At 46.6% G+C, this 21,284-nt stretch overlaps 1 protein-coding gene across 11 annotated transcripts in view; it reads left to right on the top strand.

Moving 5' to 3' along the window:
• Nucleotides 1–21,284, top strand: part of LOC144720052 (ral GTPase-activating protein subunit alpha-1-like) — a 142,649-nt gene that overhangs the window by 68,307 nt on the left and 53,058 nt on the right. For 6 of the 11 annotated variants that reach the window (XM_078596497.1, XM_078596496.1, XM_078596494.1 and 3 more), the window contains 10 exons: nt 413–600; nt 2,870–2,968; nt 5,102–5,257; nt 13,249–13,377; nt 14,671–14,796; nt 15,583–15,641; nt 16,021–16,129; nt 17,667–17,777; nt 18,771–18,839; nt 20,750–20,896. In XM_078596497.1, coding sequence (XP_078452623.1) covers nt 413–600; nt 2,870–2,968; nt 5,102–5,257; nt 13,249–13,377; nt 14,671–14,796; nt 15,583–15,641; nt 16,021–16,129; nt 17,667–17,777; nt 18,771–18,839; nt 20,750–20,896 — 1,193 coding nt within the window. The remainder of the gene's footprint in view (nt 1–412; nt 601–2,869; nt 2,969–5,101; nt 5,258–13,248; nt 13,378–14,670; nt 14,797–15,582; nt 15,642–16,020; nt 16,130–17,666; nt 17,778–18,770; nt 18,840–20,749; nt 20,897–21,284) is intronic. The other 5 variants (XM_078596501.1, XM_078596502.1, XM_078596503.1 and 2 more) reach the window with 1 other exon arrangement.

Raw genomic sequence — 21,284 nt, 5'->3', positions numbered from 1 at the left:
CCACTCAATTGAGCCATTATTTGTGGCCAAGTTGCTTCTGAAAAAGAGCTGTCTCCTATAGCTCAGTGGGACTTACCTGGTTAGATGAAAAGTAGTTTATTTTTAGTTTAACATGTATACTTTCGTGACCAATATTATTAAATTGTGGCAAATTTTGGCAAATCGCCCTATGAAGCTGGTTGTAATCACCAGCGAAATATCATACTCAGTTGTTAATGTTGTGAGTTTAGTCTCCAACGCACCGGTGTGCTTGAAGTAGCAACTAATTGGCACGTTTTGCTTACGTGACTAACCTTACTAATTGTCTGTGTTGGGTGGTGGTGGTGGGTTAAAGACACATTTATATTCACGCGTTTGATTTTAGTCTTTCCCTGTACCTGTGCGTCTGTCTTGACTCGCTCGCGCGCGGCAGACGACAGCGAGCTGGAAGACTGCAGCGTCATCGCGGGAGGCACCATGACGGGCTGGCATGCTGACGTCGCCACCGTGCTGTGGCGGCGCATGCTGGGCGCCCTGGGAGACATCAACGCCATTCCCGACCCCGATATCCACGCCCAGGTGCTCGACTACCTGTGCGAGCTCTGGGACTCGCTGGCCAAGGCACGTAGCGACGCGTCGGCTCTTCGCGATTACTAACGATCGCCGCGCTCGCGACACACCCATCGAATTACGCGGAAGCATCGACGATTTTCTTCTGTTGGCGTATGCTGTGCATGATCGGTTCACGTGATCGTCGCCTGCAGTCACTAGAGGCGGCTGGGTACTTTGCGATGTTGAGCAAAGTGCACAACCAACTTTGGTGCGGTGATTTTCACGGGCAAGTCATTGATTGCCAGGCTGAGATCATCAATTGTCTGCACTTGAGAATTCTCAAGTGAAGCGAATTGATGGTTTCAGCCCTCGTCACCATTGATTGCACACAACAACAAAATCAATTCGGTCCCTGCACTTAATTCATCGAAATTCCAGTTCTGAGAATTAAATTACTGGATTGAATGTCACGCGACAAAACTCGCTCTCCTGCGGGGCCGAGTGGGTGTGAAAGTTTTGCTCGCTATTGTGTGGACCAGACGTCAGCTTTATAGGCACTCGCAGGTAGTTCTGTGATACCCACTTCCGCGGGCCATTCTCTAACCCGGCGGAGTTGATACTGCTCGTCTCGGGACATGATGGCGAATGCCAAGAATAGAAAATAAAAATATTGATTCTTAGGCTCATTTAATTCATCAAATCACTTTGTGAAAAAAAATATTATTTCCATGTACATTGTGCCATCGGTTCACATGATTCCTGCAGTCACTGGAGGTGCCACATTTTACTACAGTGTAAAAAAAAAACATTCTCAAATCGAATCTTGACCCCAAATAATGAAAATCATCGAATTGCAAGGGAAAAATAATTGTAGGGTTGATGCCTAACTACCCCAGCAATGGAGAAGAATCCAGTTTTTCTCAGAAAGTGAATCCGCTTGCTCTGGATCGTATCATCCACATCTGGCAAAATTGTACATTACATCTTACACATATACTGCAAAATCGGTCAATAGTTTTGTGGTTTTACAAACGAAACTAATGAATTAAAGAATAACATTTGTTGCTCAAGTCCCATACCTCTTATGTTCTAGAAATGTACGGGTTTTTTTGGGAAAAATATTTTATTCACCTAAAAACTAAGTGAAATTATTTATAACCCACGAACTTGGGTGGGGTTGAGCAGTGGTTTTGTGTACTTCACTGTGTCGCAACCTCCGATTAGCACGGTCGGCTACGTACGCTGCGAAAGAAGTTCAACATACACACATACATGTCAAGTCTATTCTTTGGTTAACACGTGAGGCGCCTTTTTGCCACAAATCTGCCACCCAAAGCGCCACCCTGGCAAACTCTTCAACCAACCCGCAATGACCAGCGTGGTGAAGTATGGTCAGTGTGGGGAGGCCTTCGTCCAGAAGTGGAGTCATACAGAGGTGTAAATTATTATCTCTTATTTCGTGACAGACCGACAAAGTTTGTTAATGTCAAATATCTTACCTTCTGGGTTTAAGTCACTGTCTGCCAGTTGCATAGCCATATAAATCTCTCCATGGTCCTGCCTCACCTTATTTTGCTGCTCTCATATCTTACTACTCTGTCCCATCCCGTCCTCTACGCTGCCAATCTCTACCGTCCCTCTCTTTGCCTCGCCTCACCCTGCGTCCAGTCACCCTCTCGTTCATTTTCACTTCTTGCTCCCCTTCGCTTGAACCAACTCCCGCTGGCAGAACTCAAAACCATCACCTTCACTAACCTGCTCCCGTTCATCCCTTAAAATCCATATCTTCTTCAGAGCATGTCCTGCTACTGCTACTCCCAGCCCACGCCCCCCAACTGCGACCAGACCTGCCCCAACCCCTATCCCTACCCCTATCACTAACCCTACCCCTCCTTAACCTCTCCCACCTCTTCCCCTAGCTGTCACCATAACTACGCCACCCCTTGAAATAATCTCACTCTTTATATTCTTGGATCTTTCAGTAAAGTCACGTAGAAGGGAAATAATAAAATAATATATAAAAACCCATTTTATTTTATTATTTCCCTTCTACGTGACTTTACCAAAAGATCCAAGAATATGAATCTCTGCAGTCACGAAAGCTTTAAATCGAAACTCACTCTTTATCTCAATCGATATCATCTTATCTGCAATTTTATAATTGTTGTAAAAAGTTTTGGAATAAAGGGCTACATGAATCTATTTAAGATACAACATTGAACCCATTCCTAAATCTTGGTGCCGAGCTGGGAAAAATTGTCTTTCTAGGCCACAAATGGCGCGTGGAAATGCTTACGTATGAATAACGATGTGCGTGTAAAATGTTTTTTTCGCGCAGATACGCGACAATCTGGGGATAAGCCTGGACAACCAGTGTACGCCAGAACCTCCGGATCTGATCCCTCCTCTAACGATCCTCACCCCGTGGCTCTTCAAGGTATAGAGAGCTCCGGCGTGCGTGTCTCTCGCCCGCACGGCAGTCGTCACATGGTGCCGCCGAGTGGGACATTCTCACGCCAGGCGATGCGGACACGAGCCTGCGTGCAATTGGGTGACTCGATAAAGATTGCTTCTAGGACTCGTCACCAGTAGCTACCTTGAGGGGATATATTAATTTGCAAGCAATAGATTTCCATTTCCCATAGAATCCCTGGTGGTGGCGTTTGTATACAAGAAGGCCATGTTTACGCTTGTTGAGACCTGCGTATTGAATTAGCACAAGTGAGCCAAGGTAATTGCTATAAATGTGCCTCGTGCCTGTGTTCTTTGTTGGTGTGTGAAATTAGCACCGTGTATTTATTTTTTTTGGTCTAGAAATTCCGCATGCAAGGAAATCAGAAGTAAATAAAATGTTATCCAGTTTTTGTTTCGTTTAAATAGGCTATAATGTGTTTTGCATTTGGTTGAAACAATGGGCACACATTTCTGAAATCGCCCCCCCCCACACACCACCTCTGCCAACCGAGCGGTATAAATAGTTACCCTGCGGTCAGTCGATCGACATGCAACGTGTGGTAGGGTAGAACGAGTGGCTGCGCCCACCTCTTCCAAACCGCATGGCCAGCTCGTACTTATGTTGAACTTTTTTCGCACCGTACCTAGCCAACCGCGCCAATCGGAGTAGCGCCAAAGACGCCTTCTTGGTGGGGGCATCTCCAGAGACACTCCCACCTAGCGGAGGCCCCTTCCGGCAGCAGTGGCGCCAGCGCCGAATTGCAGGGCTGCACCTTTAACCCTTCTTTACCTTTTTAGGGCAGTCATTTGTTTTCTTTTTATTTACATGGCGGAGGGGTGGGGGGTAAAAGGTCAGCGCGGCCTGCGCAGCTGCAGCCTTTCCAACTAACGCTAATTAAGATTCGATAAACACGGTAGCTGGTGCTGGCAAGCCCAGCAGGCCCTCGCTGTGACTCAGAAGCCAGCTGCTGTAAGCCAATATGGGGGGCTACGGACGCAGGCAGCAGCCAGCACACACACACACACAATCTAATTACTCGGCCTAAATGGCAGCGATTTCCAGGCTGGAAAGACAATTTTTTTTGACAGACCCCCAGTGTGTACCTTCCCTATGTAATTGTATGCCAGAGCCTTGTTCTTCAGAGATGGGACCTGATAGTGTGTCACAGCTGCCATGCGTGTGTGCGCGCATGTGTTTATGGTCTAAGGTTACCTTTCTGATGTAAAATACGTGTGAACGGTACATGGTGCAATTTAGATATTGCCTATTCAGTTTCGATGTTGCCTATTCAGTACAGTCCACCTTTAGGCGAGGAACATCACACCTTGTATCCATGCCAATGTGTGTGCGCGCGTGTCTGAGTGAATGTTCTATAATGCTGGTTCAATGTGCCCTTTGAAATGTTTTGTTGGTTACCTGTGGCACCGCCAAGGTTGCGAGATAATGTTGAAGGTTCTAAATGTTAAGAAGTGAGTTTCGCTTTGTTCGCAATCGCATTATATGTCAAAGTGGCACGTAATATAATTGTGCTAGAGTCAACAGACACTTAGAATATACAGTGCATGCTTGACATTCAGTCCACTCGAAACACTTATTGCGGCCAATAATGTGTTCATATAGCCATTTTGACCACTCATTTTAATCGCTGAATGTCGCATTATATTTTAAAGCGCTGCGTGATTATGATTAATACGTTTTGCATTTGTTCTCGTAACACAAAGCAACAATTGTTTTGTAACGGCTCTGGTCAATCTAGCACAGATTGTCCCGGCCCTGTGGACATCGTCATCATCGTCATCATCATCATCATCAGTCCCCTAAACCATAGGGGCAGTTGGGACGCCAATTCTGCAATGACAATCTAGCAGGGCGAGCGGCGGCTCTAATTCCAATTTAATTTCCTAGTGATGTCAGTGGGTACCCGGGGGACACAGAGTCACCTCATCATCTAGATTGTAAACTCGTTTCTTCGAGATTGAAAACCCAATTCTTCAGCACTGCTTTTTGTGTTTCGCTTGTTGTCCTTCCGCCGTACCTCCGATTAGCATGGTCGGCTACGTACGGCGCGAAAGAAAATAAAACTGCAAAACGGTGCTCTTTTTTATTTTTTATCAGGCCACGACGCTGCCCGATCAGTACAAGCAGGGCAAGCTGCACGCCTACAGACTGATCTGTAAGATCATGATGCGGCGGCAGGAGCTGCACCCTAGCACCGACTTTCTGGTCCACTTTTATGGCGTCATCCACTCCGCACTGCTCAGCTCCGACCAGGTGAGTTGTCTGCTGCCGTGCTCACCACGTGCCTCACTGGGACGGCTGCCATCGGAGGGTGGCGGAAGGGGGGTGCCCCTTCCGCACGGCGTTAATATTGAGTGGTGGTGATGGTGGTGAGTGACTTGTGCGTCTCACCTTGTATCAACCCCCTTTCTTGGTATGCACTTGATAAATGTTGTCTCTTCCCCCAAGCTTATCCCGATTGTGATATCGGTGTCACGCCATGTGACTCAGGATCCACTGGGATATCTTGCAGAGCGGTGGAGTGTATCGCGTCGTATTGTGCGAGTAAACGGCCCCATGAAAGTGGCTATCACAGGGCTGCCTCTGAAACCTCTGGTTCACACAGGAGGGGGAAGCAGAGCAATACGTGTAAAATGAAGTCATCCTGATATTTTTCATTCTCAGAGCAGGAATTTAGCTAAATTCAGCGTGGAATCAAATTCTGTGATTTATTTTTGTGTGCGGTCATTGGTGACTGGGCCGAGACCAACTCTCTACACTTTAGAACCCTGTGTAATCACAGGCAGCCACACCTCTGATTAGCACAGTTGGCTACATACGTTGCGAAATAAGTTCAACATGCATACGACCCACCCAGCCACGTCTAAAATTTTCCCCCAATTTAAAGCATTCCTGCCATACATTATTCTCAAACTACACTTTAGCACAGTTTATTTTCACCACATTTGTTTGGGTATTATTACCCGTATGGCTGGTTAGTGAATACTTAGTAAGGTTAACACTATCACTGAGGTTGCAGCGTAGGCAGGAGGCATGCGATGATATTTCTATTTATCGTGTTAAATCAATTCTTATGCTCACGGTACGTTCTTGAAGTGCATCGAATCGTGCTCACGTGTTTCCACGTGATCGACTCGCCTGACCCGTGCAGCCACTAGGGGCGCTACAGTCGTGACCCCGGATTGTGACATTTCATTCAGTCGTGATGAGGATAAAGCAATGCATGTCTCGTGGTCAGCACCATGCCCAGCTGCCTCTGTCTCCGTAGTACTGACGTTTACAGGCACACAGCACCTTGTGGTAATTGAATGTTCCATGAATCGACAGGGGGGCCCAGACCAAGTTCAGATGCCTCCAGCCGCTGATATACATGGCCGGGAATCAAACCTCCGGGAACCTCTCGGCTGTAGTGCAGTTTTGCTTGACCGCTGGTTTTCCCATTGCCTCTCATTTCCGGCAGTAGATGCACCCTTGGTCTTTGACTCGTATTTACTCTTAGATGTATAGAGGCGAAAGGAATACCGGGCAAGCGTGTTTTATTTATTAATTTGTTAAATTGATGAAGTGGAAATTCCACACGCCGACTGTTTACGAACGCTTGCGATCGTTACACGTGCTCGCGCGCAGACGGTGTCGCTCGTCCGCCGCGTTATTGCTGCCGTCCCTCTCATCAGAGGATATCCTCGGATGACTTCGTGTTAATCACGTGCTGGAGTGTCCTCGTGAAGCAAAATCCATGCGCGGAGACATGTCCGACCGTTAACGAGATGTTGCCTCTCGCTCCGCGAGGAGTGCGACGGAAGAGTGCCCCTCGACGTTTGTGCTCGCGCGCAAAGTGCGTGCGCGGTAAAGTTTCGGCGCTCGCTACTATTTGGCCAGACGGCACCGGCTTCCCCTCGCTGTGTGCGGGTTTGGGTTGTGCGAGTTCGTGGATGTTGCGGCTAACCTATTTCTACCAACAAAGTCGCGATATTTGTGCGGCTTGAATTCACTCGCATGCGGCTATGCGGTCGGACGTGGAACAACATGGTGCGTGTACTGTGTGTACCATGAGTGTACTGTGCGTGCACTGTATTTGCTACCGCGTAAAGTGAGGGAAACCTGAATTCTCTTAGTAGCTGGGGTGCTGCCGTGGTGCAGCGACGAATAGCGCACTAGATTTGTGAAACAGGTCGCGGGTTCAGTCTCCCGGTGAGGCACTTGAAACAATGGTGCATATTTCTAAAATCTCCCCACCGCTTCTGGTCACCCAGCAGTAGAAATCTGTGGCACTGCGGTTTGTCGATGGGTGGCACCGCAGTTTGTCGATGGGTGGCACTGCGGTTTGACGATGGGTGTCACCGCGGTTTATCGATGGGTGGCACTGCAGTTTGACGATGGGTGGCACCGCAGTTTGTCGATGGGTGGCACTGCGGTTTGACGATCAGTGGGTCGTCGGTGGTGAGGTAAAGTGTGGGCACGCAAATCTTTGTCAAGATGAATGCCCAGCGTGGAAGAGTCGGCCACACGCCCTCTGGAGGGACTCTCTACAGCTCCCTCTAGTGGAGGTTCTTTCTGCCAACTGCGATGTGAACATGCAGTTACGGGGGCTGCACCTTTGCCTTTGTACCTTTTTAATATTTCGATTATGTCCAAATGGCATTTGTTTAAACAAAGTGGGAAATATTTTACTAAACTAGTTAAGGGTTTCCTAATTCACGTTTGTTTAATTTCAAAGGTTTTAGCAACATGCCTTGCTAACAAGTACAAACTCCAAACACTCAGCATTGAACTCATGGGTCGAGGTGCAATTCCATACGATTGCGATGGTGGAATTGTGTGTGCCAACATCCGCCTTGGGTAACTGTGTGTGTTTGTGTGTGTATATAAAGCATTTGAACTCTCATATTAATTCGGCATGTGTATTGTTTTAATGTTTACGATCGTTTGGATTCACAATCATTGTTTTTTTTACAGTCGGAGAATCACCTATTATAATTGTCTATATTATTGTCGTTATACATATAGGTTTTCTTATGGCTGCCAAGATGGACTAATACTTGTTTCTGGTTATCGACAGGGAAATATATTACATGAATGTGGTGTATAAGCGGTGAATCAAGGCACACAGTCAATTTATAATTGTATATGTATGTACGAGGTCCCTCCGAGTTGCCTTCCCATTTAGAGCAGTGTAAAGCTAGATTTGGTTAAAAAAAAAAGATCGCTGAAAACAAAAGGTGGTTTACAATATACAGCTTTCACGCCACTTATGAGAAATTTCTTCAGCTATTCTATTCACACATACGGAGAAGGGCGGTGGGGGTGAGGGTGATGAGGATTGTGGGAGTGCTAACACAATGAATAGGAGGAAATGAAGAGGAAACATATTTCATCAACCTGGCCCTTTTTTCAGCATTCACAAAGTAGTCTATTTTGCATCAAGCGCGCCGTTTGCTCTGTACGATGCAGATAAGCATTAGCGGTAAGCACGCTTTGTTGAGTTTAATCATGGGAACAGAGCATATCCTTTGACTTTTCCATAGAAGCGCAGGCACGAAGCCCTCCACGTTCCCACCATTAACAAATCTAATGTCTGAGCGGGCTCCCAGGGTACAGATAAGGCCGTGAATACGTGGGATGCAAGGGCTCGCTTTGTGCAGGGGGGGGGGGGTGCTTTTGATCGGCCGATGACGCCCTTGGGGATAATAATTTGTTTGGCTTCACATGCCCACTCCATTGTGTAAATCGTGTATAGGCCATGATCAGATACTAATGACTGTAAATTACCCAGCAAACAAGTGCGACGAAAAGGCCCAGAGGGAGCCTCCTTTCAAATTAAAATGGCAAATTCCAAAACAGAACTTGTCGCATTCAGGCAATGAAAAATGCAATAAACATGTTGGAAGGGACGAAGCCGGTTTTCATTGTCCCCTTCCTCTTTTCCCATCGGCCCTGCTTTGTGTGCGCGTGCGCACGCACCCCAGGCTCGATCGTTGCCATTATTAAACAAATCATTTGGTGAGGCTACACTGGCAGTGGTGCGCGGGGCACAAAACAACTTTCTCGACACAATTGGTCAATAACACTGCTGCCATAGAAGGAATAGTTATGTGTGTGTATAATAGTTGACAATTTTTAGCAATGGCCCTTCTTCATAGCACTATTTAAGAATGCAAAGTCCTTCTTTGAAATTCTACTTACATATCTAATGTGTGTTACTGTATGTAACTCTTCACGCACAATAAACGTGCAACATTATTATTTTTATGTATTTATAAACAAAGATTTAGTTCAAATTAATCGAAATAAATAATGATTGAAATTGTACCATGTGTGTTGTTGAGTGCATTCTATCGTGTAGAGTATCCAATATATTATGGCCTGCCGTTACACAGCAGTTGATATCATGAGCTCGGCTCTGAGCTGCAATAGAATGCTGTGGTGCTGAAGCGATGAATTTAACCAAACTGCTCCTTTGTGACCGCAAGGATTTGAGCAGCTGGCAGAGACAGAAAACATTGCGTTTGAGCCATTGCGAGTCATGGCTTTACCGGAGAGGATTAGCCCGATGAATGTCAAAAATAGCCATTGCCAAATAGCCAATGCCAAAAATGTCCGATAATCTTGTGTAATCCAGAATGACAGTCATTTATGAATTTTCAAAAATATTAAATATAAAAAAACCCGGTAACAAACGAAGCCAAATAAAGCTGGCAAACAAATATTAATTTGAAAATAATGAAATGGGCACGTGATGATAATAATAACAATAATCAAATAAAGGATAACCACGCTGCACATTCTCTCGCCCGTTTGCCATTAACGCAACCGAAGGGAGGCTATTGCCGAATAAAGAGCTCTGGTTATTCATGTATTTATTTATTTTATTACTCGGCACTGACTCCTTTCAATTAGCGGTGTGATGCTTCCATTCAACGCGGTTCCTTGTCTCGGCGTCACTGCAGTGCACGAGTCGGTTTATGTAAAACAGGTGTGTTGGGCAGATGGCCGCTCTCGCTGCCTCTTGTATTCTTCCTGTGCTTTGTATTTTTTTTATGTGGAGGCCTCTGTAGAGAGAAGGCCGTTTTTGTGTTCGGTGGCATACCCTGATTGGGCTGCCAAAAAATACAAGTATTTCCAGCAAAGGTTCAGCAGAAAGGAAAAGAAATGCTGCTGATATGCCATCTCTGTAAAATCGCCAAGAGATCGAGGAAAACAAACGCGGATACTTTGACAGGAATTTGTCATTTGCAGCTGTGCGTTATATATTGCTCGCGTCTATTTCGCTGATGGTCGTTTATTTCCGCGCTCGCTGTTAATGCTGTGTAGTTGGCCGTTCTGTAAGCCCTTTGTGGTGAATGCTTGTGCCGCTGACCTGCATTGTGCCCTGGTCACTGGGTGGTCTTAGGTTCACTCTTCATGGGCTACTGGGCATTCCCTTAAGTGAGTGACCATCAACGTTAACATCTGAACATGACAAGCAGTTAAGTGAGCCGATAAAGAGCGAGGAAGAAAAAAAACACCTGACATGGTTAAGGCTCTGTTCACTCAATGATTGCAATAAGATTCATACAGAGACCTTCATGAAAACAATACAACCATGAGGGTCACAAGCTATTTGAAAAGCATTGTATCTCTACTCGGGGCTTCGTTTCTCACTCATTTTCCAGGCCGCTAGAGGCATACAGTGAGCCATACTTGATGTGGTATGCTGGGTGCAGATAAATATCGTCAGGGTCGCTCTGTAGACTTGGTGTAGCCACGTGACAAGCAGTAGCCACAGCCATAGTCAGAGGTACATTGGATGTGGTGTTCTGGGCACAGCAACATTGTCAGGGTCGCTGGATACCATGTGGTCCAGATGTCTTGTGACCGCCAACGAATTGATCACTTAACATTTTTTTTCTTCTGCCTATTTATGACCGCACCCCATTGCTCTACAAAAAATATGACGTTTTAAGAAAATTAAACGGGAGTCACAATACATCCGGACCACGCCGTAGAATGGGAGTTGACGGCACGTGACGAGGAGTAACCCCGGCCGCAGCGATGTGGTGTGCCGGGTGTAGAAATATTCTAGCACGGGTCAAAGCGACCCTGCGCTCAAATATTAAAATGAGGCCCTGCCTGCCACTGCTCAGAGGGACGCGTAAACATGGCTCTCGGTCGGCAGCGTCCGCCTCTGTAGCGGCAACCACGTGCTTGCACCTGCTGGAACCAAGTGGGGGGGGGGGGGCTTTTACCGCTGCTGTCCCTATCTGCCTCGTGTTCTGTTTGCACAATTGCCAAAGGTTTCTCTGTTTAAACAGAACGTAACCAGGGACTGTTTACCCACTTTAAAGAATCTTTTTTTTTTATAAAGCTTAGATTTATCGCCACTGTGCTCGGGGCCTCAGCTGTTCCCTGCCAGGGCTCGCTGCCACCGCCAGCGAGCTCGGTTTCCCTTCGGCAAACGGGGCGGAATGGTGGCGCAGCAGGGTCGTGAGCACACCACGCCACGAACCTGGACACATCCCGAGTTAGATTCCCGGCACAGGGGCTAACGTTGGTGGCGAGCGATATCTGAAAAGGGGTCCCGGTCCCACCCCCGCCCTTCACCGACCCGCACTTGTGTAATACATTTACGTAACGGGGAATTTATTATTTGACATTTATCTATGTTTGTGCAATGTTCTAGATTTCTCATGTGATAGGGTTGTGTTTGCCCTGATTTCTTTTCGCTTCAACGCTGTACTTTATTTGTTTTCCATTTGTCACACTCATCCCGGTCTCTGCGAGTTCTCATCAGCTTACACAAATGAACTCTCCTCGACTTACTGGCCACGCAACTTCCGTGATTGGCAGGGCAAAGGGAAGGCTTCGTCCAGCAGTGGATTAACCCAAGGGCTGTAAATTATCAGTACCTTGTACGGAATTTTCAAAACCCTCAATTTCACACGGTGGACTTGTACACTTGATGCGCATATGCAGCTCCTTGCATTATCTATTTCCGTAAACGCAGTGTGCCGACAACGAGGATATACATTCGCGAGGCCTCGTTTGATTGAGGGCTGTTTTCTTAACAAATGAGACAAGTCGCTCTCTTTTGCCCACCCTTTCCCTGCGATTTCAAATGCTGCCCTCAAAATGCGTACGACAACCAAAAACAATGGTTAGATTATGAGTAGCTGCACAAGTATGCTGACGACGGAGACGGCTCGAGATGAATCGCGGGGGCCACTGCCGTGACATAAACGCGGGCGGGTAAATAACAATAGTCGTCAAGAGAGAGCCCGGAGCACCGGGTGCTATTTGCAGAGCAGCTGTCGCAATTATTCGCTTCCCCCAAGAATACGTGCGCACGTATTCAAATGCGCGATGTCTCAAGCACGGCCCCCATACGAAGCGATTTGACTTGGGCCAAGGCAGGACAAATCTGGCCAAAAACCCACCCCCCCCCCCTCGCGGACCCCCCACAACTACCCTCTCCCCCCCCCCCCTTTTGTCTCTCTTTTCATCGGCTCTCCTACGTGTTTTGCGTTGCGGTTTTGTTTTCAAAAGAACAGCAGCACGGTATAGGTGTGTGCCTCACACGTAGCCATCACCAATGGCCCATTGTCGTTATCATGGAATGTGCTCATTCCATGCAGGAAGTTACATCGGAGCGTCGCGGGAAGTGCTGTAACATCTGTTTCTTTCTTCATGCCTCTGTTCATTGAGTCTCGTTTTGTTCTGGCGGCGATCGGAGTGGGTTGCCGCTTTAGATTGGGCAGCAACTCATGTGTCCGCCGTTCGGTTCAACCAGATTGTGAAAAGCAGCTCGCCAATTGGTCCCAAAAGCGAATGTTCTCCATCAATGCGTATCGTATGCCGTGGCACAAGCGGATCACAAGCGTGGATGTTGACCTAGAAAAACGGAGCCAAAGCTGAACGAGTGCATTAAAAGCCGTCGAGTGGAGACGATATGTGATTTGGGTGACACTGTTGGCCGTTAAAAAGCTAACGGGCTTGGGCAGGATGCGTCACTTGAAGGGCCGATGGCTGTTGGTCGAGACTAACGATGGAGTGGCAGCCAAAGGAGGAGCGATTGAATCATCTTTTAATAATTGAATATTCTCGCGCACAGGGGTTGGATGAATCGTGAAACCGCGAGAGTTGTCGACGGCTTGGGTGGGTGGGATCACGGCTGACGGATGATGGGTGGCGACGACGATGGTTTCGTCGCTGTTAATTTTTTTGTGTGGACCAGACTCGACGTGCCTTCTCTTTGGCCCCTCCCGCAGGACGTGCTGAGCGTGGTGATGAGGAACTGCTCGCCGCACTTCTTCTCCCTGGGGCTGCCGGGCTCCTCCATGCTGCTGTGGGACTTTTTGCTCGCTGCCAGCCGTATCGCGACCTCCCAGTCCTCCCAGGTAAACGCCTGCCTCTCTCTCATCGGCTGGATTTCAGCGCTGCTTTTTGGTGTGTTCCGTTTGTTGACCTTCCCCCACACCTCCGATGAGCACGTTCGGTGCGAAAGACTGAGATACGGTGTAAAAAAAAAAAACACGATAGAATGCACTCAACAACACCCATGGTAATTTTTTTAATAATTGTTTATTTCAATTAATTTGCACGCATACATTAAAAATCTACTAAGGTGGCTAGGCTACAGGACGTTGCAAACAAAGACTAACACAAAGATCTCCCCTGTAGCGCCTTGACAGACTGTTGGGGCAAGTGCTGTTAGTGAGCACGTATGAAGGCCGGCACGGCACAGGATATTGCACCACCCCAACCACACACGAGCCGTATGAGAAACTTGCGATCCCAGAACCCCAACGAACACTCGAGTGTCAAAAAAAATGAAAAAAGGTTCGTCTGAATGACACGTCCTGCTGATGGCAGGAATAATTCTATTCTCTCGGCATTACCCTCACCTGCACTGCAGCACTCCCTATTGTAATTGAAGTGGCAGCGTTTTGCTGTGAGACACCAATTGCTCATCTGGTAGTAGAGTGTAGCCTGCCTTCCATTATTCCACTAGTTTGCCACGACATAGCGGTGATGATGATGATGATTTTGTATGGCCAATGAAGAGCAACTCTTAAGAGGCTTGGTTCGACCGAATGTGAGTCATCAACCTCGAGTACGTAGTGAAGACACACATACCATGGTGTGGATCGGTGAGAAGTGCGCTGCACTGTGTGAACCCAGTGACGGGAGTGTGATTCCAGGCCACGGCTATCATCAATGGCAAAGCGATACCTGAACACATCTTACACCTCGCATAGGTCAACTCAGCATGAAATTAGTAACTGGTACATTGTGTAGGGTTGGGATTACTTATATTTTGCATAAGCAATCAATTAATATTCATTCTTAAGCTCGGGCAACGTGCATCGAAACAGGTGTAGAGTAATTATTTATATATATTTTTTCAGATGTCGGTTGTCATGGATTCTCGTGACCCCTGCAAGCCACTAGAGGCGCTACCATTCACGACAGTATTTTAAAATATATATATATTTTTTAAGTCGGTTGGTGACCTTGAATCGCGACAATTCATCAAAACGCTGGTGGGGGAGGGGGGCGGAGGGGGGGGTAAGGCTCGGGGAGGTTGGGAGTGGCGGATCTTTCCAACACTTAATTTTTTATTCGCACTACAACACAACGGATTAAAACGAAGGAACGTGTATTTCCCCGCCGTGTTTTCGTTTGTCAAGGCCCCCAGGGCGGAGACGCAAAGCCTGCTCGGCTCTCTGGTGTGCTTCCCCAACCTGTATGGGGAGATGCCAGCGCTCCACCCAACCCTCCATGACATCACCCCGACCGACTGCGAGGGCCTCAAGGTATATATATTCACACTCTCGGTTTCGTTCGCAGCTCCGTGTCTTTTATTTTATTTTCGTTCGTTGGGACGTGTGGGCGTCACCGATGGACCAACATTTATTGCCCTTGCCGATCTGCCCTGAGCAGGTGCTGGCCAGTAGGCTGGAGCTCTTCTCCATGAATTGTTGCAGTCCTCGTGTTGATCGTGTTCCCTCCCCCCCCCCATCACGACGCTCTTCGCTGGAGAGTTCCACGATGTTGTCCCGGCGACGATGAGTGAGCGCCGCCGATGCGTGTGTCCCACAAGTCAGGGCTGTGTGCGGCTGTCGAAGGGGGAATTTTAGAGGCGGACACAAAACCAACCCTCTCTTGCTGCACGTAGCGTCAACCGCCGCGGCGTTTGCAGATTCCGCTGAATGCAATAACACCGGGTATTGAGGTTAACAGTAATTATTGGCGGTTGGGAGATTCATTTAACTGTCCATTAAAGTCCGAGCTGAAAATATCACCCTGTCTTTGGGCTGAAATGTTTATTCTTTTAATTGTGACGGCGAGAGAATATCTGCGTGCCGTGCAATGATATTAAATGACAATTGTTCTGTACGTTAAACAAAAAAATGTATTAAGAAACTTTAGTTCCACACTTAGTAATGTCTCCTCCCATCGTGTACTGGATGGCATTTTAGAAAATTTTTGTGGAATCTATGAAAAAGTTGTCGTTTTTTTGTTGTTGCTGCTCCATCACTTCTTTTGCCTTGTCAGCTTTTTGAAATGTTAAGAATGCTGCTGGGTTCTTCTTCCATTAGGAACAGCTCGTGAAGCTCATCCTTAATGGAGCAAAAGAGGAACCATCAGAAACGGCCAGGCAAGTGCTCATCGAGTAGCTTGTTAACGCAGGTGCCCTATCAACAACCGGCATCCTTCCGCGCACAGTCGGCAGTATCGATTTGAAAAAAACAAGATATTCTCAAAATGCCTTCTGATGTCAGTGAAGTGCCCATGCAGATCAATTTCAGTTAATGGATTATTCTATTCATGTGAGTAGTGGTGGGGGGCGGTTCCTTTTTTTGATGTGTGAAGTGAACGAAGTTTTACTTATAAAAATAAGCAAATTGTCTTATTCGTTAAATGTAATAGCTTCAGGGGTCCATTTGGCTTATGCTTCAAACTACTTCCACGTTGTGATTTTATGCTGCTATCTATTTGAAGTACGTTTCCTGCCGTTGCTCATACTCGCTCCGCAGATGTATCGCGCTGTGCAGTTTGGGAATCTGGATATGCGAGGAGCTGGTGCATTGTACACGGCATCCACTGGTGACAGATGCCATCCATGTCATCTGTGCTACTCTGAAGGTATATACATCGTGTTGTTGTTCGATTGGCATCGAATAATTGAAATTAGTTTTGGCAACAAACAGAACGATAATTTATGCACGTGTACAGTGCTTTGTCAATCTACTGCTGGATGAAGGCCTCGCATTGCCACTGCAGATTGTGGGCAGGGAGCGTGGTTTATTCGACCAGACTTGACCACGCTGGTCAGGCTGGGAGAAATCATGTGAGGGAATAGAAGAATTGTACAACAATGTATTTTTCTGCACCGCCCTCTGCTGTGCTCCGCGTAGCTCCGCTACTGAAAATTTGAGTGTATTTTCATTAAATAATGTCGTTTTTCTGGAACTTAGTGTTCGTACGTAAAAAAAATATTGCGCAAAGGTACGTACTTATTCAATCAGTTGATTGTGAGTAGATTTGCAATTGGGTAAGCAGTAGATTCTGGGTCGTGTGCTTAAGCTGCGGCTGGTCCCTTTTGTACTTGACATGGGCTTCCTCTCAGTTTCCAACTGAACCGAAAATTGAGTGGCTGCTTCAGTACATCAACAGGTAGTCGCACGTAATGCTGGCTAACGTCCTGTGCTGTGGTCCATCTTCAAGAAGCAGCTGGCTTGCAGTAACACTTTGATTTAGCTGGTAATTGAAGGGATGCCCTTGTAACGATTTGATAACACGCATATATAGATAACAAATTGGTAAACAAAATATGTAATATATCAGTCTCTATACACAATAACATTACGGTATTGCTCACACAGCTCTTTTATGTGCAGAAAGAGATACATAGAGGAGACGTATTGTCTGCTTATCTTGTTATTTATATTCTCACATCACTCTTTATAATTTTGTGTTACATAGATAACCCATTTTGGCTTCATTGGAATTCTTTGCAATCCACTTTTGAAAGTGTTTTAATATATCATAACCCCACAGATGGACACACAAAGAATTTAATCATTTACATTTTCATCCGCGTAATCCGCCTGCTCTCAATTAAAAGCCTACTTCCAGGAGATTTTGTTTGCTAATTGGGTATTTTTCAGGACACGCCTCCATTGAGCGTCTGACGATTCACTCCCTCCTCGTGAAACTATGAATTGAGACAATTTCAGGTCAAGACTGGATTTAAAAATAAATATTATGTATTGTTTCGGGTTTATTTCGACCCAATTATACCATTTGTGTTCATTCCTTTTGCGTAATTGTAAGGTTAGATTACACTTTGCATACCGTATTCATAAATAATGAATAATTGGTTCTTGCACGCATAATTCGATAGGCGTGCCCTGAGCGAAATATTTTAGTGGGATCGTTGAATGGTTTCCAGGCTTATGAACAATGCAATCTCTAGAGGGGCCTTCTCTTGTCAAGGCCCTTACACCAGCAGTCGCATGAGCTAGTAGTTGCAGGCTTGTACCTTTACCTACCACCCAGTAATATACTGCAAAAGTAATATACTTTTTAAAGCAGTGTTGTTGACAAATGTGTCCAAGTCTTTGTTCTTGTTGCCTGCTAATGGGATGCTTGTGCGTGTCTGTATCGTCGCTTTTTTTAGTTTTCTCACAGGTCCGTGGCTCAGGTTAGCTGCGACATGCTGACCGTGCTTGCAATGTACGCCGACGATTTGCAGCAACACAGCGAAGAGCTGCCCTCTGTCATCGTGCAGGTTGGAGTCTCAAGTCGTCTATGTGCAGTGTATATTCTCAACAAAAACTGTTTGTCATTTAATTAGCTAATGCCCACTGAGCTATATAGCTCTTTTTCAGAAGCTCGCTGGCCACAAATGAAAGCTCAACGGATTTGGATTATCACGTGGAAATTTGTAGTAGCCAAATACTGTAAACTCGTGTTGCTGAATGTGGAGTGAAACACTGTATACCAGGCGAAGTAGTTCACATCTCGCCACAGTGGCGCCCATATTCAGAGGCGGAGTGAGCCATCTCAGTCATCCGAAACATTACAGAATCGATGATTTCATGGCTACATTGCTATGGCGACTGTTGAGGCTTCTCTTGGCTGCTTTTGGTGATGTGAACAGCATATGATGTATATACACACTTTTCAACGCACGTGCGTGAGTTTACATCATCAATAAAATATATGGGGTGTTATTTGGAAGGTGGTTATGGTTTTGGTAAAATATGGACTAAGTCGATTGTTTTGCGCGTACATTAAACTGAATGCACCATCGCCACCTGAGCAGAGTGGATGATTACTCGTGACACCGTGGTATTCCATGAGCATTTGTCTCCTCTCAAGAAAATTGGACAAATTATATCTCTATGAATTACAGTCCTAATTGGTTGATATGCTATGCCCAAGTGAAAAAGCCACTTTATCATTATACTAATGATTACTCACATCGTTAAAGTGTCGCAAATGTACATCCGAAATCGTGGCATTGCCCATTACGCGCAGACAATGGTCTTTGTGTGGTGATAAATTGACAGCAACATTTAAATTAAATTTGGACGTGAGTGCTCAGGGCAATGTTTTAAAATCGTTATCCTCAATGTGCAGTCAATTGCAAATTGGAGGGGCATTAAAATTTGCCAGCATTTAAAATAAAAATGTCACGATGCCCTTGCTTCCACTGCTGTACGCACGGTGGTGGGCTGGAGTAAACATGTCCTCCTGTGTCTTTGTTGTGTGTTTGCAGGCTCTGGTTTCCACGATCACGCAGCTGTTGCCCATCACTGAAACTTCTAGCCAAGAGGAGGAAAAAAAGGTAACTCGGAATACAAATTTCACTTCCTTATAAAAAATGCAATCAATTTCCGCGACGCTTTCACAAGAGGCAGAGTGTTTCATTTACAACCGAGTGTGTCTGTCTGTGTGTGTGTGGTCGACTCAGACCCAAATGAGTACCTGGTACGGTGTGTAAACATCGTCACTGGGGAGACAAAGGCAGCGGGGCGTGGTGCTGGCAAATCCACCCCTTTGCATGCCCCAACAGTCTGTTAAGGCTATACGGGGGATATTTGTCTTTGTGTGCGTCTCTGAGACATTGGCTTTCTCATTATGAATATTCTATGCGTCTGTTTGAGTGCATAGCCCAGACAGAAAGAAGAACATTCTACCAAAATCATGTCCAGCAATTCCATTGTGATGACTTCAATTCCGTTGATGGTAATGTTAAGGTGTCTTGATGCATAGTGTTAAGGGATTTTCATTCCCATTAGTGACACCATTTCATAGGTTCACAAGGACATGCATATTTGGTTTATTGATTTTCCAGAATGACCCTGAAACAGCTGAGCCCCATCCCCTCCTCTGCAGCTATTGGAATCCTAATTGCTTTGGAGATTCTTGCAATAGCTTAGCTTAACTATCCAGCTAAAAAGCAAGTTCACACGACTGGTAACTTGGTTTGACTCAACATGTTGCAGTGGTTGTCTGGCGTTTTCCGCGTTCACTTTAGCCAAAGGAAGGTGTGAGAGGGAGAGTCAATGAGAGGGTAAATTCATTGTTCTGTGCTTGTGTCATTGTGCTGGTGCAGGCATCTCCTATTGAGACATCTGTTTATGTAATTCCACCAGGGATCGATTTACAGCTGCAGAAACTTGATTTACTACACATCTGTCGACACGACTCCCAAACACATTTGAACAGATTCGGTCTGGTCTCCGATGTGACTTGCCGTGGAGCTTTTAATATTCTCAAATGTTTTTTGTGGATTTTTTTTTTTAGCCATTGAACCCTGCTAAATATGGCCGAAAAGAAAGGAAAAACGCACCGGCAAATGACGTTTCTGCTGTTTCGACTGTCTACGGGAAAAATAGTGTCCGATTTACGACGGGCTTTCCCGGAACGCATTGTAACGTCGTAAAAGTGGAGACCGCCCGGAACCCCGTATATGATAAGCACGACTCGGGATAATAATGCTGCTGCTGCCGTGGTGCAGAGGTCGGCACCCACTGGACCTAAAATCCAAGGGTCACCAGCTCACTTCAGTCTCCCGGCGCGGCAGTTGAAAACAACGGCACGAGTTTCTTAAATCCCCACCGCCGCCCGTGTCCACCCAGCGGTGTCGATGGCTACACCCCACAGTTGGCCGATCCGCAGGTCCCGTGTGGCGGGGTACAGCGTGTGCACTCCCACGTCTTCTTGCACGACGTGTACGAGCCAGCGTGGAAGAGCAGGCCAAAGATACCCGCTAGAGGGGCTGTCTAGAGCGCCCTCGAGTGGAGGTCCTTCCTCCAGCAGTGGTGTGAGCGATTGTAATTGCAGAGCTTCGCCCTCTCCTCTTGTCTATGAGGAGCCACAATGGGTGAAAATCCTGGCAGATAAATTAAATGCTGTTGTTCTCCTTGCTCTGACACCGGTAATGTGATGTTAACACTTGTGAAATTGTCCGAGGTTTCTCTGATAAATTTACGATCTTGCCCCTATTTCAGTGGTGAGGTGTTTTGTCGCTACCATTTTTGGCTTTGGCCTGCTCGCCGCTGGGAGTTTTTAAATCAGTGGAGTCGGAGAGCGATTCTTGTTTAGCCTCGATGTCACTCATTGGTGAGAAAAAAGGCAGCGATTGCACGGCTGCGCACCTCCTTACCTTTTGTTTTACCGCGCAACCAATTAACGCACCCTCTGCCATTTTTTGTCCATTGCCTTGCTCCTCTTTTTTTTGTTTGGCATGAGCCGACCTTCCAGCGCATGGTGTCTCTGCTGCTGTGCTTGCTGGACTGGTGCATGGTGCTGACGTTGCCAGCTCTGCTGCAGCCGCCGGCTGCGTGCGGAAGAGACCCCGGCGAGAAGCGGCCCTCGCTGCTCAGCTCCGTGTTCAAGGTGCGTCGGAGGCCACCTTCACAAAGGCCGTGCCGCTCACGATGGCGTTAGGCTTCAGCAAGTCAGGCACAGGCTTTGGGCCCCAAGTATCTCAAGGGGCCCTTCCCAGATTAATACAAAAATAGATATACCCTAAATAATAGCTCGGACTCAGATTCTTACATATGTAATGTAGCTCTCAGAGACACCGTCTTATTCTTTGATATATTTTTATTATGAATGAAGTCCGCTGACAACTTAACGAGTAACCGCGAGTGACTATATACACTTGGGTAATTCAGATAACTCTATTCTGAGACAACGTAACTCCAGCCCTTGAAGACTACACGGTGATGATGAAGACGACCCGTTCCAAGGCGGCGACTGCGATTCCCGACAACAACAGCCG

This window comes from Lampetra planeri, chromosome 7 (genome assembly GCF_965212315.1).
Source record: "Lampetra planeri chromosome 7, kcLamPlan1.2.h2, whole genome shotgun sequence".
Taxonomy (NCBI): Eukaryota; Metazoa; Chordata; class Hyperoartia; order Petromyzontiformes; family Petromyzontidae; genus Lampetra; species Lampetra planeri.
The sequence above is the reverse complement of the archived record's forward strand: the minus strand, read 5'-3'. Positions and strand labels throughout refer to the sequence as shown.